The sequence below is a fragment of the Catharus ustulatus genome, chromosome 21 (genome assembly GCF_009819885.2).
Source record: "Catharus ustulatus isolate bCatUst1 chromosome 21, bCatUst1.pri.v2, whole genome shotgun sequence".
In the NCBI taxonomy this organism is placed as follows: Eukaryota; Metazoa; Chordata; class Aves; order Passeriformes; family Turdidae; genus Catharus; species Catharus ustulatus.
Genome location: NC_046241.1, coordinates 2,103,294 through 2,127,745, shown reverse-complemented (window position 1 = coordinate 2,127,745; position 24,452 = coordinate 2,103,294). Strand labels below are relative to the sequence as shown.

Here is a 24,452-nt window from a genome sequence, read left to right as displayed (position 1 = left end):
AACAGGAGCAGGGATGTCCCTAGGACAGGGAACAGGAGCAGGGATGTCCCTAGGACAGGGAATAGGAGCAGGGATGTCCCTGCAGAAGACACAGGAGCAGGGATGACCCTGGAGAAGGAACAGGGGCAGGGATGTCCCTGCAGAAGGAGCAGGAGCAGAGATGTCCCATGCATGGAAGGAGAGTGGTTTCTCCTCCAGCCCTCTGGAATCAGGGTTTGCCCTGGAACCCCCTCCAGCCCCAGGGATCATGGGGAATTCTGTGGGAAGTATCCCCACACCCCACCTGAGCTCTGCACCCAAATCCAGCCTCCAACCATGTCCCACTCCCTGGGGACATCCCACAGAGTGCCAAAATCCCCAGGAAAAAGCCAACGAGTGACTGAAGGTCGCTTTGCATCTTCAGCAGAGCCTGGGGGAGGCGGCTCAGAAGGAAAAGCAAAATCTGGAGCCACGAGCAAAGCGAGTCCTGGCTGCTCCAGAGCCTGCAGCAGGTGCTGCCAATGCGTTAAAAAGGAAGAAATCTCCCTCAAGCAAAAGTAAAATCAGTGCTGAGCACGGAGCAGCTCAGGGCAAAACACTGACGTGAAATTAATTTTGCTTCAGGGCAAAATATTCACATTAAAATTGGTGCATCCTTCAAATGAGGTGTCCCACCAAGCCACTGCCACCAGCAGAGTGGGGTGGGCACAGTGGCTGAGGTGGCTTTGCCCACATTTCCTGGCTCCTGACCCCTAAAATCCACAGCAGGAATCCACTCCTGGGGGGATTCCTTTGCTTTTCTGTGCAAGTAACTGCACATGAAACAAGCAGAGTTGGTGTCCCAGCGCTTTTCCAGCATTAAGGATGAGCTGGAAAAGGGATGTTTGTTTAAACAGGTATTTCTGCAATGCCAGCAGGCCCCAGCTCAGGGACAGCCATCTTTCCCCCAAAGCAGACAAAAAAAAGCCAAACTCCTTTTAAAGCACTTTTTTTCTTTTTTTTTATTGATTTCATTGAAAACAGAACAAGAAAATGATCAGAGCCAAAAGGCTGCTCCTTTAAAACTGTCAAAAACATGAACAGAAAAAAAATAATAATAAACATGATGGCATTATGAATGTTCTAGAAGAGATGAACAAAAAAAAAAAAAAAACTTGTTACTGCACTAATTACAGTATTTAAAGATATATGCAAAAAAAAAAAAAAATTAAGATAATGACCTGCCCAGCCACCACACAAAAGGTGATGGCAAATTTATTCACACTACAATACTAACAATTTAAAAAAAGTTTTGTTTTTTTCCTGCATTTTTATACTAAAATCACTTTGTTCTTTTTATACAATTGATAAGTTTATATTCACGTGGTGAGCAAAAATCACACCAGAATCAGCACCGTTTTGTTTTGTGGTTTCTTTTTGTTGTCGTTTTGGTTTTTTTGGTTTTTTTGTGGGTTTTGTTGTTTTTTGTGGTTTTTTTTTTTTAAGCCTTTTTTTGTTGTTTTTTCTTCCATGTTTTTAATGCTTGTCCCCGATGTTTCAATAATGGTAAAAAATAAATCAGTTCATTGAAACCTCATAGCATGTGGCTTAAAAATCAATCCAAGGTGCCCAGCGTGGAGCAAAGGGATGGGAACAGACGAGCTGGTGGCATCTGGGGTCTTGTCACCATGTCACATCTGTCCACCCCAGCCAGCCCAGGTCCTCTATAATATATATTTCGTTCACTTTATCTTTTAAAAAAGAGGGGGTAAAACTGGTTTTCTTCAGGAATTAGTGTCTTGTAAAATCCTCTTCAGCCTTCTCTCTCTAAAACCACTCAGGGACGGGGTGAGGGGAATTCCTTCACGGAGGAACCCAACACTGAGACAGGAACAGGGCGTGGACCAGAGCTGGTTTGAACGGAGAAAATCCAGGAGGGAGAGAGCCAGGGATCACAGGGATTGGAAAGATTCTGGGATTCTTCTCATCAGATGAGAAAAAAGCCATGGGATTTGGAGAGAATTGAGGGTATTTGTAGGGCCCCACCACAACGTCCTGCGAGATGGGGGAGGAATTATTCATTTATATATATATATAAAAGAAAACAAAAAATTAAAAAAAAAAAAACTAAACAAAACAAAAAACCAACCAACCAACCAAAAAACCAACCAAACCAACAAAAAACCAACCAGCACAACCTGCCCCGGGGCTGTGCCAAGCAAACCCAGAGGCAGCACCTCCCGCTCCCTCCCAGAAACGAGGTCCCATCAAGTATGCAGAGTTCATGGAGGGTGACCCGGGGGCACTGGGCGGGAGGCTCCAGGCCAGGAGCGACATTCCGAGGACGGGCGGCTCTCCCTGCCTCTGACAACACTCAGCACGTTCAGAGAGGAGGCCAGGACAGCTCGGGTGGCAAAAAAAATAATAAAAATGCAAGAGCCACCCCTGCACACACAGCTGTGAAACCCAGCAGCTTTCCAGGAGCAGGGAGGGGAGAACAACATCACGGAGGCGGCATTTGCTCTCACTCCTTCCTCAAGTAACAGTCGGTGGCACAGCCCTAAGTGTCACAAACCCTGGGCTTTCCTTGAGCGGGGTTCTTCCTTTTTTTTTTTAATTTTTTTTTCTTTCCTTTTTTTTTTCTTTTTTCGTTTTTATTTCTTTTCTGTGTAGCTTTGTGTGGGTTTTTATCTCTCTTTCTTCTTTGTCTTTAAATGACCTCCAGGCGGTCAGGGAGGCTGGGTGGGAGGGGGGTCAGAAGGGGCCGGCGGCCGTGGCGGAGCTGGTGTCGGGGAGCCCGTTCTCCTGCGTGCCCTGCGCCGAGGTGCTCGCCTGCCGCTGCGCCAGCGCCGAGCTCGAGTGTTTGCACTTGGGTGAACCACACTGACAGCTGAAGAATTTGCCTTTGATGTCCCAGAACCTGTCCCCGTAGTCGAAGCTGCAAGAGAGAGACAGGAGGGGTCAGGGCAAAGGGGAGCGAGCGGGACATGGGTGCTGCCACAGCTGCAGAGGATCCTGGGGTGCTTTGGGTTGGAGAAACCTCAGGGATCCTCCTAATCCATGGGCAGGGACTTCCTTAGAGCTCCACCCAAGCTAGCCTTGGACAGCTCCAGGGAAGGGACAGCCACAGATTCTCTGGGCAGGGCCAGGGCCTGCCCACCCTCATTGGAGAAGATTCTTCCTTTATCTGATACAATCCATCCATCCTGCCCTCTGGCAGTGGGAGCCATTCCCTGTGTCCTGTCCCTCCATCCCTTGTCCCCAGTCCCTCTCCAGCTCTCCTGGAGCCCCTTTAGGGCTGGCAGGGGCTCTGAGCTCTCCCTGGAGCTTTTCCTTCTCTGGGTGAGCAGCCCCAGCTCTCCCAGCCTGGCTCCAGCCCTAGGGAGCAGCTCTGGTGCCTCCTCTGGACTCTCCAGCAGCTCCAGCTCCCTCCTGTGCTGGTTCCAGGGCTGGGGCAGCTCTGCAGGTGGGGTCTCACCTGAGCCCAGGGACAGAGGGACAGAATTCCCCCTCCCCTGCTGCCCACGCTGGGGCTCAGGGGGTTCAGAGCTAGGAGAGGACATGGCCAGGCTGAGCCTGGGGCTTGGCAAACCTCAGGGGGATGCTGAGGGACCCTGGGGACAAACCCAAGGGATGCAGTGACCCAGCAGAGCTGGCAGGGCTGGCAGGGGGGCACGTACCCGATCTCCTCTCCAGCCTCTATGTGCCTGGTGCTGAAGAAGGCGATCCTGGGGAAGCGCAGGTCCTGGTGGGACATGAACACGCGCACGGGGATGAGGTTGGGCTCGCACAGGTGGTTGATGAAGCGGCTGATGTTGCCATAGAAACGGGCATCGATGCAGTAAACCTCTCCATCCTGGGGGAAGGGGCACAGCTCGTTAGGGCACGCTGGGCTTGGGGTTTATTGCCTTCAATTAATGATCAGGCTGTTGGGCTCTCCAGTGACACTCCAGAGAGCTCCAGAACAGCCAGGGCAGGGCACTCACTGCGGCTTTCAAAACACACACACAGATTTTATATTCAATTTATACTCAGCAGTACCTTGAGAACAGTTTACTGCACAGCACTCTGACCCCACACAACCCCCTAGAGCTGTTTTTTAACACTCTGGCACACCAGTTCTCCCAGTCCAACCACCAGTTTGGCAGAATGGAATTGATGTTCAGTGCAGACACCTTATGGGTACCAGCATCTGCTCTGTCCTGTAATTGAACATGACAGCTTGGAAACACAAAGCCAGAGCCTTGAGAAAACACAGGGTTTTGCAGATAAGAGTGAAAGTGAGAACACAGAAATTCCCTTTCCAGAGAGCAGCAATACTTTGTTTTCCTTGAAAATAAAAGAACCCCCCTCAGGGCTTTTTTATTCCAGCAGAGAATGACTGTGCAAAGCAGAGGCTTTAATTACAGAAGCTAATTTCAGTTGCAAAGAGGCCAAAAGCAAAAGTATCCATTAGTGATGCTCCAAGTCCCTTTTGGACAAGCACCTCAGATCGTTAATGGATGAGCTGTGCCAGCTCACACTCGGGGTGCAGGAGCCCAGGAAAACATCCCCAGAGCTGGGGGAGGCATCACCCCAACAGCCTTGAACACACATGGGGCCACCAGCTCTGCTTTCACCAATCAGTGATTTCACTCCCCCACTTCATCCACAGAAATGCCATGGGGGGCAGGATGGCAGCACCCACATCCACAGCAGCACCTGGGACACCCCATGATCACCTCACACGGGGCTGTGAGTGACAGCTCAAGGGACAGGGACACCACAAACAAAAACTCAGACAACAGAAATGACAACCTAGACAACAGAAATGACAACCCAGCCACTCTCACCACAGCACAAGTCCATCCAAGCCATTCCTTGCAGGCACACCAGGATCTGGAGCCCCCCAGGGCTGGGGTTCACAGCCTTGGCAGTGCCCCACCAGGACCTGCTGGCTCTGCCCCCACTTCTGTGCCCAGCCTGATGGGCAGCTTTAACCACCCCCCAGTGATTTGGTGCCTGGTTCTCTCCAGATGCTCCACCTTGGCCTCCCTTCCCTGAAGGATTCCCAGGAGCCAGCACAGAAGTTCTCCCTCAGGGCTGCCACTCAGGGCTAAGCAAGAGGCAGAAGAGCCCACCAACCAGGCTCAAGTCCTTTTCAACTTCTTAATTACAGTCTGACCCCCTGTTTTCACACCAGACTCCTTATTTATCTTTTCTCAGCTCTTGAAATGTGTGTTGCTTTAAAAAATGAAGATGATAGAAAATAAAGCAAAGCTTCTTTGTCACAAGCTGATGACACAAACAAGGCACAGAGTGTTTTACAGCCTTTCTTGGAAGCCACCCCACTCCTGTGAGTCCCCAGCTCACCTTTTCCCACTTCTCCTTTCCCAGGGGGAGTCTGAAGTCATGGCCTTGCTTAAAACTTTTAGACTGTACTTTGCAAAGAACAATTTCTGCCCTGAGAGCCCTCACAGGGCAGTACAGGGGAACAAACAGCAAAACAAGCCCCTGCCAGGGTGTCTGATGGCTCCCTTCTGAGTGAACAGGGTTTGTTGGGGTTTTTTTAAATCTTTCAGCTCATCATCATTTTATGAAGAACTCACAGAGCTGCCAATCACACAGGTGCCAAGCTGGGAGCACCAAAACCTGGACAGTTGACCTCAGGATCCTTCAAGGGGTTTGACAGAAGAGCATTTTGCTCAAAGTGGTGTGGGCAGCACATGTTGGTTCTGCTGCCCTTTTAACCAGCCCTAACTCTTACTTCAACCACATTTCCACTCAAGCACAGCAATTGTGCTCTCTGCAGGATTTTGTTGCACATGGAGATGGAGACAAGTATTGCCTGGGCTTTGTGAGGAGTCAGGAGCTGGGGTTTGCCAGGCTGGACAGCTGCACACACAGTACCTTGTTGTCCAGGTCGAAGAGGTAGGAGTCCTCCTCACGGACATCGGCCTCAGAGTCGGAGATCAGCTCCCCCACGTACCTGTGGGCACAGGGACAGGCAGCAATGACATCACAGGGCTCAACACCTCTTTTTGGGGAGAGACAAACACAGGGATGCAGCCCAGCCACAGATGGGCAACCACAGCCTCAGTGCTGGCCAGCTCCAAGCCACCAAACAGAGCTCTGTTAACTTCCAGCAGTGAAAACCTGGCTCCAATCTCCACCTCTTCAGAGCAACACTTAAATAATATTAAAAATTACATTAATGATATTAAAACCACTTTTATATTAAAAATAAATTTATTTTTTCCTGAGGATTAAGTTTCCTTTTGCCAATCTCTCTGTTGGCCAAGATCAACACATGAATCCAAGTCTCCTGAAGTTCCTGGTCAGACTCAGCTTGTCCCACAATCACTGCAGTGTTCATGCTGTTCCCACCCCAAAACAAAACATTTGTGTCTGCCCCTCATGTATTTTCCAGGATATTTTGAGCAATTATAGACTACACAATTTCAAAAGTTTTGGTTTAAAAGTCTTAGGTCTAACCTAACCTGGCAGGATCCCTGCAAAGATCTGGGCTTCATTCTCAATCCCTCCTGAGCCAGAATAAATGTGAGCAGTGGTCCCAGCTAGAGCCACCCTGTTGCAAAAGCAGATGCCAGGCAGGTCCTGCAAAGGGAATAAAGCAGGTGCTGCTTGGCCTGGGCTTGCTGAGAAGGACCAAATGCACCCCCACAGTCAGGCAGGTCTGGGTTTGATGCAAACCCCCTTGTTGCAGGAGTCCCCACAGCACTGGTGCTCCCAGCTCTGTCTCCCTATCTCCATTTCAAACAGCTTTGGACTGTCAAGATTCAACACTTCCTGCCCTGAGCTGCTTCAGTCAAAGTAAGAGACCCAGAGTGCAGGGACTGAGGGAGGATGTGAGAAAGAAGCAGCAGCACAGCAGCTTTTCCAGTGTCCAAGGCCAGGGTATGGAGCAATCTGGGACAGTGGAAGGTATCCCTGCCCAGGGCAGAGATTTAAGGTCCCTCCCAGCTCACACCAGTCTGTGTTTCTGTGATTTTGGTTTGTAAGTGTTCCCAGCCTGCAATGAAACACTGATTATTTCAAGCAAAGGATTCACCACACAAATAAATATTCTTTGCAGCATCAACAGGACTTCCATGGCCAGCAGCCACTCTCCCAGCATTCCTGCAGCCCTCAGGCATATTCCAAGTGTTAAACAACTGCCTCCAATCCCCCTGGGGCTCAAGGCAGCATTTAACTCCAAGGCTGGGGAGGAGAAGAGCCAGGAAACATGAACCTGGAGAGGATCCCTGTGCTCTGTGACCAGGGATTCTTGGCTGTAGTTCCCAGCTGGGAGCCTCCTGTTTGCCCTCACTGCTCCACTACTGGAAATCACCCACTCCTTGGAGGCCTAAAGTACAGAAAGGTGGCCAGAGAGGGAGAGAAATTGCTGTGGAAAGGCCCAGCAGGCAGCAGCAGCTGAGAACAGCTGAATAATTCTGCCCACAGAGGCCCAGGGACAGCCACTGCAGGTTTATAATTCCATGAAATAAAATACCACAATCAAATTTTAAACCGTGGGTTTAATGCTCCTTTAAAGCCTGATCCTGCAACTCATTTCCTTCCCAAGGCTGTTTACAGATACTACCAGGTCTCTGATTTTCCAGGCCCAAAGTTAGGGAAGGATGTGAAAGGGGTGCATGTTCCTCCCAAAAACCAGCAGGAGCCCCTTCATTTAAGAACTCCTGTGGCCAAGGCAGAGTCTTTCTCCCCAGCAGGATGTTCAGCACACTGATGGCAAATAACTCCATCCCAGAGCTTCACAGGGCCACTCATCACTGCTCCAACAGCCTGCACTGGAGTGAGGCTGGAACAGATAATCTTGGAGGTCTTTTCTAACCCCAATGATTCTGTGATCAGAGGGGATTCCATGCAAAAGCCAAGAACAACGAGCAGTCCCCAGCACAGGATCCAGTGTTTTCCACAGGACATGGGAGACAGAATCCCTGGGGCTTCTCTGCCTGAAGATGTGGCTAAAACACCTGGCTTGATGCAGCTGATACCTTCCTAAAGCACCACTGGAACAGAAAGCAAATATTCAAAATCCATAAATGGATGCAAAAGGAACAGACCAGATCCTCTGGCTCCTGCATCCCACTAATTCCACCAAAAGTCAGCAGCAGCTGTGCTGCTTCCAGAAGGAGCAGCTCCACCACCTACCAAGCATGAACAGAACAGATCCAACCCAACCCACAGCAGCAGCAGCACAGGGTGAGCAACAGCAGCTCTGAGCAGCACCAAATTCTGAGGCCAGGGAGAAACCTGAGCATGAGCACAGCCCTGAGGAGCTGCAGGGCCTGAGGGCTCCATGGCAGCCCTGGGGGACAGCAGGGTGACACTGCCACACCTCCCCTCACCAAGCTGCTGCTCTCCCAGGGCTGTGCTGAAGGGACAGGAGGCAGCTACAGCATCACAGAATCATCAGGGTTGGGAGAGATCTTCAGGGCCATGGGTCCAGTCATGAACCCAGCACCACCACGATCACCCCAAACCACATCCAGATGCCTTTTGAGCACTTCCAGAGGTGGTGACTCCAACACCTCCCTGGGTGATTCATTCCAGTGCCTGACCACTCCTTCAGCAAAATGCCATTTTCATATCTCTGATCTGAAGCTCCCCTGGTGCACCTTGAGGCCATTTTCCCTTGTCCTTTCATTGATTCCCTGGAGCAGAGCCCAACCCCCCAGCTGTTCCCTCCTGTCAGGGAGTTGTGCAGAGCCACAAGGGCCCCCCTGAGCCTCCTTTTCTCCAGGCTGAGCCCCTTCCCAGCTCCCTCAGCCTCTCCTGGTGCCTGTGAAGAGTTACAGGATAAAGCTCACACCAATACAATGATCCTTCCAAAGCAGAGTAATAACCACTGGACAAAGCAACTGCCCAGTCAGGGCTCTGATCCAGATGTTTAACACAAAATGCTCTGCCAGAGGAGCTGATCCCAGCATCTGCTGTGTCCTGGCAGCCCCAAGCACTGCCTGCACTGGGGCTGCTTTCCAGAGAGCAGGAAAGAAGGAACCAGGTCCATGGGATGCTCATAGAGAATCACAGGAAGGACTCATGGAGCCAAGGACTTGGGTTTGGTGAGTGAGAAAATGAGAGTGTGACAGAGGAGGAATGTGCATGGGCATTCATTAGCTCAGCTGTTTAGTGAGCAGCTCATTTAGCTAATGAAGATATTACCCAGCAGTGAAACAGTGCCAGCAGGGTGGGGCAGCCAGCTGTGGGATCTGCACCCCATCAGCCCCAGGGGCTCTGCAGTGTCTGTGCTCATCACACCTTCCCTGGGCTGCCTGCTCCTCCTGTGTGCTGGCACTCCAGCAGGATTTGCTGAAGTCACTGCCTTTTCCCTTGGGAGCAGTTTACTCACAGTTTACTCAGTCCCTGGGCACTGCACCACGACTCTGGGACCTTTGGTACTTATGGACAGCCCTGAGGACAGGCCTGAGATATTCCCCACGAACAGCAGCTTTCAGCTTTATCTCTAAAAAACATATTTTAGTAGCTGGCAGCTCCTGATACAGAAGAAATACTTGACCACCTCACTGCAGAATTACCTTTTCCTTTACTTTTCTCTTTTAAATACTGCAATAATCTTCCTCAATCCCTCACCCAATTCCATAACACATCAATAACTAGTTCTAAAAACCACCAGCACCTGTTTCCATGATGGACATGAGTCCAGCCTTATTTAGAAGGTCTTCAGTCACTGTAGTACTGCAATGAAGGAAACATTTTCCAAACTATTTAATAAAGAACATAAACCACTTTAAAGCCTCCAACTGTGGGGTCTGATGACAGGTTTTTCACTCAACATAAATCTGAACATTTCTGCGCCTAAGTACTTTATTGAGTCATGGCCAAAACACGTGCTTAACCCCAAGTGCATCATTGTTTTGCTGAATCAGACTAAAGCCAGAGCTGTGACACTGGAAAACCTCAGGAGAAGTCAGGATTGAAGCAGAGAAAGTTTTTCCACACTGCCCTGGCCTGCAGTGTCCCATATCTGTGGCAAACATGGGAGTTGAGCACCATGGCAGCACAACCCAAACGTGTTTTTCCTTCACTTGTGTTTCAAAGGGGGAAGAGCTGAGCACAGATCCCAGCAAGACAGAGGCTGGTGGAGAAAGCACCACACTGAGAAGGACAGACAGAGCAGGAAGTGGAGTCAGGAAACCTCTGGCTGAGGACAGGCAGCTGGGCTCAATGCCAGCTGGATTTGCATGGAAACCTCTCCTTGAAGGGGGGCAAACCCTGGGGAAGTGCTGGGGTTGCTGGGATGATGAAAGCTGAGCAACTTATTCCTGGATTTGGGAATGGATGGAATTCACTGGGCTGGTGAAGGCTGCACAATTCACTCAGTGCTGGATTTGGGAAGTGCTGGGGTTGCTGGGCTGATGGCTGCACACTGTACTGCTGGATTTGGGAATGGATGGGATTTGCTGGGCTGATGAAAGCCGCAAAATTGACTCCTGAATTTGGAAATGGATGGGATTTGCTGGGCTGATGGCTGCACAATTAACTCAGTGCTGGATTTGGGAAGTGCTGGGATGCTGGGCTGATGGAAGCTGCACACTTTACTCCTGGATTTGGGAATGGATGGGGTTTGCTGGGCTGGTGAAAGCTGCACAATTCACTCCTGGATTTGGGAATGGATGGGATTTGATGGGCTGATGGAAGCTGCACAATTTACTCCTGGATTTGGGAATGGATGGGATTTGATGGGCTGATGGCTGCACATTTTACTCCTGGATTTGGGAATGGATGGGATTTGCTGGGCTGCTCAAAGCTGCACAACTTACTCGCACACGAAGGTTCCCAGAGGAATGTCCTGCATCGTTCGCACTCCCCAGCCCATCTTTTGTGTCCTGTAAAGCTGCAACCGAGTCCTGTAAAGGAGGAAAAGAGGAAATGAAGCCACACTGATAGCAGCACTCCACGGAAAGAACAAATTTTCATGGAGAGATGAGCACAAAGCCAGCACCTTCCATCACCACACACTCCCAGAGGATTTTAATATTCACCCTCCCGTTGTCACCCTGCAGGGATGCTCCACTCCCACAGCTCCCAGCTGTGGGCAGATGCTGGCAGGGAAACAGCCCAGGGACAAGGGACAGGTGCCAGCCAGCCCCTTCTGCCTGCCCAGGTGCACACCAAGGGGCTGGGGAAGAGGGGACAGGGCTGGATGCTCTGTGTGATGATGATTTACAGAGGATATCAGAATCCCAGCAGCAGCATTTCCTTCCCCTCCACACAGCCCTGGGGGAAGCAGGGAGGGTGGAAGGGGATTTACAGGGAGTGGTGCTGAGGGGGAAGGCAGGGAGCTCCCAGGGATGAAAGAACACCTTGAGCTAAGTGCTCTGACCCCTCTGCCCTCTGCCAAAGCCAGGGCATTCAGCAATTCCATCATATCCAGCTGCCTGGCTGAAAGACAAGAAAGAAAAGCTGCAACTTGAGACTTCTTGGTGTAATAGCTGCTCTGTGGAATTTTACTGATGAGGTTTATAGGCAGAGAAACAATCCTGTAAGTCATTCTGCCTCGTGCTCAGCCAGAACCTGAGTTAAGTGCAGGATGAACAGTCTCCAGGGCTAGGAAAAGCTTGCTCTATCCCTGAGGGAACCAAAACCCACTCTCAGCAACGCTGTTATTGGAATTAAGTGAAATCTGATGCTCACCTTAGCTTCACCCTGTTGCTTTTCCCAGTACTTCTCTTCCCCCCACCCACTCCCTCCTGCACTGTCAGCTCAAACCAAGGGATGTGAATTTTATCCTGTTTGCCCACAGCTTCACCAGGGCAAACCACGACCTCAGGGGAGTGATTGCTCTCAGAGAAGCAGGGTCTAACACTGGTTTTGAGGCTTGGGGAAGCTCCCCCAGCTTTTGGCTTGTCCAGCAGAGCAGAGCCCAGCTCAGATCTGAGCTCGGCACTGGAGCCGGCGGCAGCGGGACCAGGGCTCTGAGCTGAGCCTGCCAGCTGAGCTGGGCCAGGCTGCCAGCTGGATACGTGTGCTCTGCCAGGCAGAGTTAATTTGGAGCCAATCTGATAAAGGAAGCACTGAAAACGGAGCAGCAGCACCCCTGTGTCAGCTGCAGCCCCAAGGCAGACCTTCCCCCCTGCCTCCCCAGGGACTGCGAGCTCTGCCCAGCACCTGACCCTCCTTCCCAGCAGAGCTGCTCTCCCCAGCTCCTGCTTGGGTTCCCAACCCTTGCCATCTTTCAGAAGAAACACTTTAGCAAGGCAAAAAATGTAAAAGCAACAGCTCTAGCTGTACAGCTCCTAAAGAAACACCCACGGAGGCACCGGAGCTTGGAGTTTGGCAGGGAAAACCAGAGAGAGGTAAAGTTCTGAGGAAACACATCCAGTTTCTTCCTTGCTTATTTTTAACACTGCAAAATGTCATTGAAACGACAAAGCTTTCAAAAAGAGTGTTGTCAGCACTACAAAGAAATTCTAAAAAGTCTTTTCTTTTCCAGTGGGATCCCTTTGAACTCAGTGCAGTGGCAAGCTCCACCATAGCAGAGGTCCAAACCCAAACATCGACATTTTTAGCCAGGTACCAAAATCCCAACAGTCTAACCTGGAGCAGCAAGGCCAACAGGCATCCAATTCAGGGAGAATCATGCCAAGAACCTTGAAATTTTAAGCAGCCAAGTCTGGGCATGCTGGCCTGTATTTCCAATCTAGACTGCTGGCTTACAAGATCTTCTGAATTCAGCCTCTGCAGCTCTGTTGCTGCCATGTCCTTCTCAGCTCTCCCCCTGAGATACTTGAGCTGTGCATGCAGACCCACAAGGCATTTGTATGTTTTTGGTCAGCTGATGAAGGAACACTCTAGTTCCCACCTGATGGTGCCATGGGCAGGGTGCAAATATTAACTGAGATGTTAATTGAGCTCATCAACCCACTGCTGTTTCATTCCCACCAGCAGCATGCAGGAACCCACTTCCATCCCACCAGCCCCAGCCTCAGTGCTGGGTTTTGTGGGATTATGGGTGAGCTGAGAGCCAGAATCTCACGGGTTGGGGGTTGGTTCTGCCCAGATCTGCTGTGTTTGGGCCTCCTGCTCACCTGAGGCCGTTCTGCACCACGCGGTTCCTGCAGGTTCTCCAGCACGAGCACGCGTGGTTGCACTCAAAGATCAGGGGGGGCTCAGCCATGTTGAACTCAGGCAGGAGTCTGCCATCCTGAGGAGAGAGCCAACCCAGACTGGGTTATTTGTCTGCTCCTGGGATCCCCAAAACCACAGGCAGAAATTCCCCCCAGGGTAAAAACAGGCCAGAGAACCCCACAGTGGAGTTGTGCCCCAAGCTCCCCAAACTCAGTGTCAGAGCTCAGGTTCTGCAGTGGTTTTGCTTTACCCTGACAGCAGCACAGTCACCACTGTCACCCACAGCTGACAAACAGCCAGGGAATTTAGATTTTTGCTGCCTGCCATCACCCTACACAGCATTAAAAAAATACCTCTCAGTGCTGTGCAGAAAACTGGTGTGCATCATCATCATTATTGCAATTTGCTGTGCTGGAGGGGAGAAGTGGATGCTTAGTCTGCCTCTGGAAAAGAGCCTGAACTTGCAGAGTCCAAGGCCAGTACACCCAAGTTCTGTGAGCCACACTACCTTCCCAAATACCACTCCCAAAAAAAGCTACAATTCAATTATTTACCAACATACAGGATTAAAGAAGTGATGGATGTAATTTATCATGTTTAACAAATTTGCCTTTTAAGGCTTGAGAGGTGTAATCACCTATTAATGTGTAAATAAAATGGCTACAAAGGCAAGAAAGATGCCAACACTCCCCCTGGGAGAAACCTGCAGAGATTCACAGAACTTCTGATCTTTGCAGCACCTGCTTAAAGATGAATCTCAGAACTTCCCTGGAGGGTTGAAGCATTTACCCAAAACAAACCTGACTTCTGGCAATGTGGCAGTAAAAATATCTTTACTCTGCCTTCATCCAGAAGAAACAAAATAAATAAAAGCAGATTAAAAAAAATATATTTTTCTACTCCCCTCCCTTTGTTTACATCTTGGAGCACTTTGCACGTTGCTCTGAAATGGAAGCTGATTTCACGCATGGATTATTAAATGCTCCCCATCACATGGGTGTAATTAATGGCTCAGTTGGCACGAGTGGAACACAAATAAATAACACAAGAAAAGCTGCCCTGAGCATGCAGTTTGCATTATCACATGTCTCAGAGCTGAGATTAGAACTTCAGGCATTTTAAGACGAGAAGAAAGGAGTTGGAATTACAGAAGCAGGGAATGGTTTGGGTTGGCATTAAAGCCCAACCCCTTCCATGGGCATGGACATCTCCCACTGGACCAGGGCTGCTCTAAGCCCTGTCCAAGGAACTGAGTTAGGCAAAGCTCAGCTCCCAGGCCCTGGGGTGAGGCAGGAGGGGGCTGTGTGTCCTCACCTTGTCGTACCAGCAGCGCATGCTGAGCTGGCCACACATGCAGTTACTGGAGGAGCAGTCGTCTATACAGACACAATACTGCAAGAGAAACAAAGGGTTAATTCCACACCACTCACACAACTCAGACTGCAGCTGGTGACTGGCTCAGGAAAACATATCTCCTCTTGCTGCAGCTCCTCAGGCAGGATCAGCAGCTTCACCATTCAGAAGCAGCTTTCCTCCATTGTTTATTTCTGTGTGCATTGAGCACCAAGGGCTCTGCCTTGCAAGGAAGGATCTCATTCTGAGCCAGCTCTGCTCAGGAGAGGATGCTCCCCTGTGGTTAACCCTCCCCCCTGCCCTGTGAGCTGCTCTCCACACCTGAGGACAAGGAAAGCTCCAAGGAGGGACCAGAGCTGGGAGATGATGCAGCTGTGCTGTCTCAGTCCTCCCCTGCTGCTTGCCCAGCATCCCCAAGCCAGCACAGCCCCACCAGGCTGCTGCACAACAGGGAGTGTCCTGGGAAGGTCACTTCAGCCACCTCAGAGCTGTGCCCAGAGAGGCCTCGCCCTCAGCCTGAACTTCCCCATCTCTGCTTTCCCCACCCAGCCCTTCCAGGGCTGCAGTGCCACAGCCAAGACTCAGCCTAGGTGCTGCAGTCCATGGGAAGGCAGCACGGGAAGGTCTCCCAACAAATCCCTGACTCTCCAGCCTCAGAAGAGAGGACAAGGATAAGAGGGATCCACATCAGCCAGCACCAGATGGCCAATGCTACAGCTGAACACAGAGCTCAGCTTAAGTCTCAAAACAAGAAAATCAAAATCCCATCTCCTAGAGCAAGAGCTGGAGGTGAGGCACTCAACCTTAGCTGGAATTTGATGGCAATATCAGGATTCAACATTCCCATCTGGACTGCCAAATCTGTTCTGAGGAGCACTGCAGAGCCCAGAGCAGGAACAAAGCACAATCCCTCACCTGTAAATGAGTGATGTTTCTGTCGATGTCCATCGGGGAGGTGACACAGTTCTGGGACACGTATTTGTAATTGCTGGGACAGGGCTCACTGTCCACGGAATTGACACAGGGAATGGGGATGCGCTCGTAACCCCGGGCAATGTCTCTGTCAGTGGAGAAAGAATTGTCACAGAAGGAAAGTGTCCCCAGACAAGGGGCCATTCCAATGCCATCCTGGGGCAGAATCACTGGCTTTGAGCACTGAGCACTCAAAGCCATTCACACTAGAACAGCTCATGTTTTCCCACCCTGCCTTACAGATGGTTCTTTGTGCTTGTGAATATTTCCATTTGGAGGATGAATTTGCAAACCATGGACTGAATCAGCATAGGCTTAGTTCTTGGTAAGCTCACACTTAGCTCAGAACTTCACACCAGTTTAAGAAGCTACACAGTTCTTTTTTAAACCAGGCCCTGGCCTTCCCTGTGCAAGGGCTCACTTTCATGACCCACAAGCAAAGCCAGCCCTATTCTCACCTGCTCACCACCTTGTCTATCTGGGCAGGCTTCTCAGAAGATGATTCTTTGAGAGTCTTGTTCATCTGCAGGGCCACCCAGACCTGAGAGTTAAGGCTGGAGCACTGGAGCGGGGTCTCACCCTCCTTGTTCTTTAAAGTGACATCCGAGCCACGGGAAAGAAAGAGACTGCAAAACAGCAAGGAAGGATAAGGATTCCCCAGGAGAAGCCAGGCAAGGGGAAAACAAGCTGAATCACATCCTCCAGCCAGCCCTTAAGGGACGAGGAAGAATCTGTAGTAGTGAATAATCACCTGAGTTTTCTTTATTAAGCATGGTTCAGTGAATCCTTCTGACAGAAGCCACAGACTGGAGCTCTGGGCACCCATGAGAGCTCTGGGCAAACCTTGCCTTGCTTCAGGTACCTTGCTGGTACCAGCCTAACTTCAGACAGGCTTGAAACTCTCTCTGGCAGGGAAAGATACGGGGTGGGAAGAGTAGGCTGGAAATGGAAGAGTCCCCCAGGAAACTGGTGGTAGACTTGGCCCTTGTTTATACTCACCAGCTTTAGGTGAGAACATGATGGCTTTATTCAGAGCAGGGATGAAGCAAAGGAAAAGCCCTGTTACCATGCTAGTTGTGGGGAAAAAAAAGCTTTAATCAAGGAAGCCTGACACCTTCCTGCTGGGAAGCCCAGGCTGAACACAGCCCCTCAGACTCCAGAACACTCCACTGCTCTGGCAGCAGCTGACACCTCACACCCCCCACCCCGGGAGAAAAACAAGCCCTCCATCCCCATCCTGGGCTGTGTGTGAAGGCCAAAGGCATGTCAGAGGCTGTCCTGGCAGCACCAGGGGGCAGGGAGGGGTGAGCAGTGCACTTACACCACACACTCGTAGCGGTTCTCCCGCGCCGCGATGTGCAGGGGCGAGTCCCCGTGGATGTTCACGGCGTGCAGGTCACACTTTGCTGCCAGCAGGATCTCAGCTATGTCAACACAGCCAGAAAAAGCAGCCCAGTGCAAACAAATGTTTTCCTCCTGGAGGGAAAAGAGAACAGAGTGGAGATTGTTTAAAACTCTGTGGCTTTGGGAACTCACCTTCCTCTGCTCTGCACCTGCAGTGTTCAGCATGTGGCTGCCATCCTCACCCTGCTCTGGGAATGCCAGAGTGGACAGGGAAAAACCTTGGAGCAGCCAAACAGGGAGTTCTCACTCCACTCTCTGCACACCAAGGACAGGGAGGCTGCACACAAGGCAATCCATCACCTTCCCTACACAGACAGCTTGTCTGTCTCTAAGCCATAAACCAATCTGGATCAATCCAGGAAAGAGGTGACAGACACGAACAAACATGCTGGAAAAGGCTGGAAGCTGAGTTTCCCCAGCCCTTACATCCAGGAAAGCTACTGTGCCTCTCAGGGCTGCAAAATTAAGAAGAAAAAGAGCACAGCAGGAAATTAAGGAGAAAAAGAGCACATAGGGTACGTGAAGGTGCCAAAAAGAGAACCAGGAGCCATGGGGTAAGCAATCAATCTGACTCCAGGCATCTCTTTAATACTGTATGTACTCATCTCTCACTAGCAGCACTGGAAATAGCTGAACACTCATCTTTCTGATGGAGATATTTTAAGGGATGATCCTGTTTTCTGTTACACTGCAATTTGCAGCACACGTCGATCCCTTCCCCATGACAGGCTCTAAAGACATCGATGACAACAGTGAAATGATAGTAATGATCACCCAGCTATTCTCTCTCTTCCTTGTTTTTCAAGCAAAAACAAAGCTGCTGCTGTGGTGTTTGAGCTGTTACCACGAAACTTAAGGTCCTGCCTTAAATAGAGCTATTGCCACACATCAGTGAGGGGGAGACACTTTTCTACCCAGCTCCTGCTTCCCTTTACAGGAGCATCTAGAAAAATCCCATACAATCTACAGAAAAACATCCATCCTGTGGGCTGCACCCACATGCTGCAGCTCAGACAGGGCACAGACACCTGGACTGGTGCTCTGCCTTGCACTGCTCCTGCCTAAATAGCAGCATCACCACCATCAGAAGCATTTCTCCCAGAGCAGGATGTTTCCCAGCATGAGTGACATTTGTCCTTAAGCACAACATCAGGACACCCCAGCTGCAGGTCCAGGATAGATGTGTGACACACACACAGCTGTTAAGGGCACAGTTTTCTTTCATGTAAATTGTTGACTGAGTGGATTTGATGTTCATCATTAATGTGTGATCTGGAAGCTGTGACAGATCAAAGAGCCTGTTTTGTTCAGAGTCAGCAAGCAGATGTAACAGCCCAAAAAGCCCCCTCTCACCTTGACTTCTGTTTTTAGGAACAGGATTGGAACCAGACCTGCCTAGAACTGGGAACTACCTAAGTGTGCTGGGTTTGGCTGGGGTAGAGTCAGTATTTCTCCCAGTGGCTGGTATGGGGCTGTGCTGAACACAGGGGTGGTGACCCAGAGATGGTTTTGCTGCTGCTGAGCAGGGCTGACACAGAGCCTGTTCTGCTCCTCATCCTGCCCCCTGGGGAGGAGGCTGGGGGACATGGAAAGCTGGGAGGACACAGCAGGACAGGTGACCCTGACCAGAGGGATATTCCAGACCATCTGACATCAGCTCAGGATATAAAGTGGGGAAAGGAGGAGGAAGGGGGATGTTTGGAGTGATGGTTTTTATCTTCCCAGATCGCGGTTCCATGGATGTTCCTGCTCTCCTGCAGGTGCTGAACACCTGGCCAACCATGAGAAGCAGAGAATGAATTCCCTGGTTTGTTCTGCTTCTGTGTGTGCCTTTGGCTTTCCCTATTACACTGTATCTCAACCCACAAGTCTTTTTCTACCTTTTAACCTTCTGATTCTCTCCCCATTGGAGGGGGAGCGAGCAGGGACTGTGAGGGGCTTGGGGACTGGCTGGGGTTAAACCACACAATCCCAGGAACACAGAGGGCTTTGCTTTGCTTTGGTTTGGCTCATCCAGTGCCATCCCCTGCTACAGACAGGGACACCTTCCACTATTCCCAGGTTGTTCCAAACCTTCTCCAACCTGGCCTGGGACACTTCCAGGAATAGGGTGAGACACCACACTTCAGTATCCTTAGAGACCCCAAGAAAAAAATGGGAAACATAGTATAAGGAAAACAGAGGAGCAGTGCTGATACAATGACTCTCCTGAAGAAAAAAAGCAGAGACAGTATCTCCTTTGTATCTTCTCTATTTCCCTGTAAAACCCTGGGAAAGCAGCTGGGACAGCCCCACAGGCAGTGCTGGGGGTCACAGGGACCCAAGCTCTGAGTGCATCCCACTGCAGCAGGATTTATGGAGTGAAGGGCAGACAGCTCCAGCCTGAGCTGCCAGCCTGGCCATGCTCTGGACACATCAGAGCCTCATGCCAGTGATGCCCAGGAAAAGCCAGGCTTTGAGAGCTGCTGGCAGAGTGCCCAGCCCATCCTGAAACACAGATTTGAGCTCATTCCCCTCAAAAGGCACACAGGGTGCCCCCAAGCCACACCCAGAGTCACTGGCCTGGGTAAGTCTGGACTAAAGGGGATCTGCCTGGTGCAGTGTCCAGTGGCAGCACAGGGGGCCCAGAGGGATGGGAATCAGTGAGGCTCAGAGCTCTGAGAATTCCACACAGCATCCTTACAGGCTGGGACAGAGCAGCTGCAGGGAAAGGACATCCCACAAGCTGCCAAACTTCTTCCCACAATGCAGGAAAACTCTCACCAGACATTCTCTCTCACACTGTGACAAGGGACTGAGCCCCAAATCTGTCCCCTCAGGCATGTCTGAGGGCTTAAGCAGGATGGCAATTCCTGCAGGGGTCCCAGAGCAGCCTTACGTTGTCCCGGATGTTGATGTCCGAGCCCTTGGCCAGCAGCAGCTTCACCAGCTCGATGTGTTTGTACTCCGTGGCCCAGATCATCGGCGTCCAGCCACCATCATCCTGGGCAGGGACAGCAAGGTGACACACAGACAGACACAGCCTGGCTCCCACACACCCCTGCCCTCCCCCTGGCTCTCTCCTCGTTCCCCTTCTGTCTGCACTGCTGCAGGGCCCCCAGGTCCCTGGGAGCAGCACACACCTGAGCCAGCTGCGGTTTGTTCCAGCTCAGCAGGCTGGCACTGCATCTCCAGCTTGTTCAAGTACACTGACTGCCCAAAAGGCACGAGGAACACTCAGGGTTTATAAAAATCTTACAGAAACTCCCTGAGAAGCCTGGGGATCTGCCCTTCCCCCAGGTGCAGCTCTGTCCCACCCCACAGCAATGGTTAAACCCCACAGTGACCCATCCCACACCACTGTCCATGATCCCCCCACCAGGCTCCACAGCAAATTCAAGGCCAAGGAGAAACTGCAAATCAAGAGAGGTTTCCTTTGAGGGATCACCTTCACTGGTAGACAGGAGGCACATGGAATTTCACACTGTGATGATTTGGACGTGTCCCCCAGCAGCAGGACCTTGAGTGAGCACTGTGCTCACACAGCACAGTGCAGAGGGAGTCCCTGCCCTGAGCAAAGCAGCTCCTGCCCCAGGGAAGGCCTCACCTGGCAGTTGACATCCATCTTGCCGTTGGAGAGCAGGTACTGCACCACGTCATAGTGCCCCTTCTTGGCTGCCAAGTGCAGACACGTGGAGCCCTCAGCATCCTGCACACAACCACACAACAAACCCTCAGGGATGCTCAGGAACAGCAGAGGAGTTCCCACATGGAGCAGAGAACTCCAAAAGTCTCCACCCCACTGCCAAGAGGGCAGAGAGCAGGAGCCAAGGCCAGCACTAAGCAGAACTTGGGAGCTTTACACTGAAGAGGTGTCACCCCTGCAGAGGAGGCTGAGAGTGCCAGGGCCTTGGCAAAGCTGGGGAAGGCAGCAGCCCCAAACCTTGGCAGTGATGCCTTCCTTCTCCAACAGCCCCTCTCCCACTCCTCTCCATGTGCTTAAGAACCAAAGGGAAGCACAAATCCCTCACACAGGCAAAGTTCGCACTTTACATCAGAAAAATCGCTTTGTCTCAAGTTGAAATGCTCCATTTCTTCAGCTTGTTTGCTGAGTCTGGTCAGCCCAAGGCCTTATCCCAGCACATGGCAGCAGGGCCCAGGGCTGTGGTGCCTCTCTCCAAAGACCAGATCCCCAGCCTGCCCACAGCCCAGACAGGAGATAAAAAACAACCCCGAGGTTGAAAGGAAAAATGCCTTTGGGAGCTGGGAATGCCAGGCCTGGAGGAGATGGACAGGCTGTGAGTCATGGTGGAGATGCTCCCAGCCTCACACCAAAGATCTCTCTGGCTGCAGCCTGATGTTTATCAGGCATTTATATCCCAGGAGCTTAGCACAGAGCAAGGCCCAGAGAGCAGGAAATCAGGAGGAGGAAACAAAAGACTGAAAACCAAATGAATCCTTCCAGCTAAATCCCTGGAAGCAATGTTAGAGGTGAGAGCTTTGGGATGGAGCTGATGTGATGCAGGGTGAGGGAGCAACTCTGTGAGCAAGGAGGGGACATCTCAGGTCAGGGATTGTACCACAAGGGCTCCTCAGGACACAGAGTTTCTACACCCCCATAAGTGCCTGCTCCAGGTAAATAACTCCACAGCTTTCCCCTTGGATTGGCAAGAACCAAGTGCAGCTCCCCAGCCCTGGGAGAGCAGGCAGATTTTATTGTCAAGTTTCTTCAGGTTTTGAGTGGGGTTTTTCCATCCTGGTAACAGGACCAGCCCTGGGGGCTGGGGAGCCTCCAGCCAGCTTTCCCCTGCAGCCTCAGGGCTCTGCACACACCTGCCCCAGGTAAGGGCTGCATTTCCCATGGAAATGGCTGGAGCTGCTTCCAAACCAATGCTGCTGCTTCCAAACAGAGGCCTGAGCTGGTGCAAGAAACTAATTAACATAATAAACTAGCCTAGACCCCAGGTGTGATCTGAGGTTTCTCATTTGCTTCTGCAAGCTCAGAATTTATCTCCTTCCCTTGACCTTCAGAAGCACAAACTCCCCTCATTTCCTCAGGAATAAATCAGGTGAGAGATTTGGGACGGTGGCCAGCACAAATCCACACGTGCCTGTCCTGTCCTTTCCTCCTTCCCAGCTCAGAACCAGATCCCAAGGATCCATTTAGGGCCAGGATTGGGCAGCACCTGATTCCCTGTGCAGTGCTGCCAGTTCCTTCCCAAACCCAGCCAAGAGCAGCAGGTTGTGACAATAAGTTCACATGGGGAGGGTTCCTGTGCTCCAAATAGCATCTGATTTATGGGACTAATAAATGATCTGTGTATTTTCCAAGATTGCAAAGCAACCAGAGCATGCTAAAGGCAAAGAGACAGCTGCATTTTATTGTTTTGGTTAAAATTAAGGGGTAGAGTTTAAAGATGGGGTTCAATTCTGCCACTGCAGCATGACTGCAAGAATCTACACATCAGTCCTTTGGAAAGGAAAGCTTCCTCTGTCATTTTTCCTGGCTTGGCAAGCACCTAATTACCAGCCCATTTTAAAATATCACCCCAAAACCCTCATTATGAGAGCCTACAGAGAAGGGAGCTCTGAAATCCAACTCCACTGCGATGGATTTGTGACACTAGCACTTATGAAATCAAATCCCACTGACATTTGGTGCCACAAACAAAAGGGACAAGTGGCAACACTTGCCCCAAACAGCAGAAAAATGAGATTATGACACCCCCAGCCTTCACCCCAAGACAAACCAGTCCATCTCTCCTCAGCCTGGGCACCTCAACCCAAAACTTCAGGGAAAAATGATGGACAGAGGCTTCCTCAGGAGAAAAAGGTAAGGAATAAATGACTACCTTGGGATCTACTAGTGCTCCAGCCTTGATCAGGTATTTCACAGTTTCCAGGTGGTTGTTTTCTGCTGCTTCCATCAGCGGGGTCCTCTGGTCCTCGGAGCAGGTGTCAATGTTAGCACCAGCCTGTTGGGAGGCCAGGGCAAGGACAATCAGCAGAGGAAGGATGTGGGAGTAGATATTTAATTACAAGATTTTTTTTTTCCTGAAATTTAGCCCTATTAAGCAGGGGAAAAAAATTTAAAAAAAGAAGAAATAAAAGCAGGAAAGAAGGCAGTGCAAGACCACCTGCTCTGGAAATAGCACACACTGCCTGCCCCCTCTCCTGCCTTCCCCAGGCAGGAAGGAACTGTAAGGAAGCCAACAGCTGGTATTAAATAACTCCTGTTATTAATAGATTTTGTACTCCTGCTTTCTAGATATTGTTTGTGTAGCAATTTGGAAAAGTCAGCCTCCTCCTTTTTCCAGCAGCTTTGTTTTCCCTGGTCTATCATTTAGACTACAACAACCAGCTCTTCTCAATGTCACAAGCAGTAGGAACAACTTGCTGATTGTAACAGAGGCAGGAGCTGTAAAAAATATCCTGGGGATTGGCTAAAAATTCCTGTGGAAGCCAATGGCACCACTTCCACAGAGGTCTCTGAGCATCTGTTCAGCTCAACCCAGAGTGCCTTCAAACAACATCTCACTCTTTTCCAAACCATGCCTATGTCAGGTTATCCTGCCTGCCTTAGCCCCTGGGCTGAGCTCAGGAAACATCCAAAACCTCAACCCAGAAGGTCTGAGACACACAGCTCCTGGCAGGTGTGTGTGTGTGAGGCTCAGACCTGCTCACAGCAGCTGACAGGTTCACCTGGCACAAGGAGTTGTTTTCAGGTGCCTCCCACTGAATTCCTTTGTTTTGACTCTTTTCCCCAGCCAGAGCTATTTAAACCAGAGCAGAGGAGAGGAATTTCCAGTGGAACAAGCTGGGGCCATTCCCAGACAAGCACTGGGCTGCTGCACAAGCCAGACCTCAGGAAGAGACAAGATGAAGCACTTTGGAAACAAACCAACCCTACTGATAATTAAATTGTTTGTAATGTATCACAAGATTTGCTCCTTTTCCTCATTCCACTGTCTTCACAGGCAGTCATTTCAGTGAGAGCAGCCAGGAAGGCCCAAAGCTTCCTTCAAACTGTACCTGCAAGCCTTCAATTCCAGGTGCTGAAATGCACCAGCCCAGCAGGATCATTTCCAAAAGCCAGCCCCATAGAGGAAACAAAAAACACACCTCCAGCACTCCACACCAGGTACACCAGTACAAAAAAGAAAAACTTTTTTAATCCTTCTTTTTCTTCTTCACATTGTTTTGGAGCAGGCTCAACAATTCCCTACAGCTTTGACCATCTTCCCTCAGAATCCAAATTTCAGACAATAAATCAAACTTGCATCTTCCCCTTCACTCCTTTCCACATGTGCTGCAGAGGAAAAAGCCTGCTGGAGCTCCTCGGGTTTTGACAGAAAGGAAGACAGGGCCTGGCAGCTTCCAGGCTCCAGAGCCTCACTGCCTTCATCACCAAGAGCAACCTGGCTTGGAGACCAAAACCAAGAGCTTGGAGATCTCAGCCTGGTGGTACATCTGGAAATGTGATCAGGGTGTGCTGGTGCTGGCACATCTGGCAGTGCCATCAGGGTGTGCTGGTGCTGGCACATCTGGCAGTGCCATCAGGCTGTGCTGGCACATCTGGCAGCTCAGTCAGCCTATGCTGGCACATCTGGCAGTGCCCAGCTCTGGCTGTGCTTAGGCACAGATCCCCACCTGCCCCATAGTGCCCTGCACCTGATCTTCCCCCACTCCTT

At 50.7% G+C, this 24,452-nt stretch overlaps 1 protein-coding gene across 14 annotated transcripts in view; it reads right to left on the bottom strand.

Moving 5' to 3' along the window:
* Positions 1 to 990: 990 nt before the first annotated feature.
* EHMT1 (euchromatic histone lysine methyltransferase 1) overlaps positions 991 to 24,452 on the bottom strand; it is a 274,314-nt gene continuing 250,852 nt past the window's right edge. For 13 of the 14 annotated variants that reach the window (XM_033077293.2, XM_033077298.2, XM_033077303.2 and 10 more), the window contains 12 exons: positions 22,614 to 22,736; positions 20,369 to 20,470; positions 19,661 to 19,765; positions 16,700 to 16,854; positions 15,837 to 16,004; positions 15,322 to 15,466; positions 14,368 to 14,445; positions 13,014 to 13,129; positions 10,746 to 10,832; positions 5,848 to 5,926; positions 3,639 to 3,814; positions 991 to 2,896 (listed from right to left, as the gene is read on the bottom strand). In XM_033077293.2, the coding sequence (XP_032933184.1) occupies positions 2,713 to 2,896; positions 3,639 to 3,814; positions 5,848 to 5,926; positions 10,746 to 10,832; positions 13,014 to 13,129; positions 14,368 to 14,445; positions 15,322 to 15,466; positions 15,837 to 16,004; positions 16,700 to 16,854; positions 19,661 to 19,765; positions 20,369 to 20,470; positions 22,614 to 22,736 (1,518 nt within the window). In that variant the 3' untranslated portion in view covers positions 991 to 2,712. The remainder of the gene's footprint in view (positions 2,897 to 3,638; positions 3,815 to 5,847; positions 5,927 to 10,745; positions 10,833 to 13,013; positions 13,130 to 14,367; positions 14,446 to 15,321; positions 15,467 to 15,836; positions 16,005 to 16,699; positions 16,855 to 19,660; positions 19,766 to 20,368; positions 20,471 to 22,613; positions 22,737 to 24,452) is intronic. The other variant, XM_033077292.2, reaches the window with a different exon arrangement.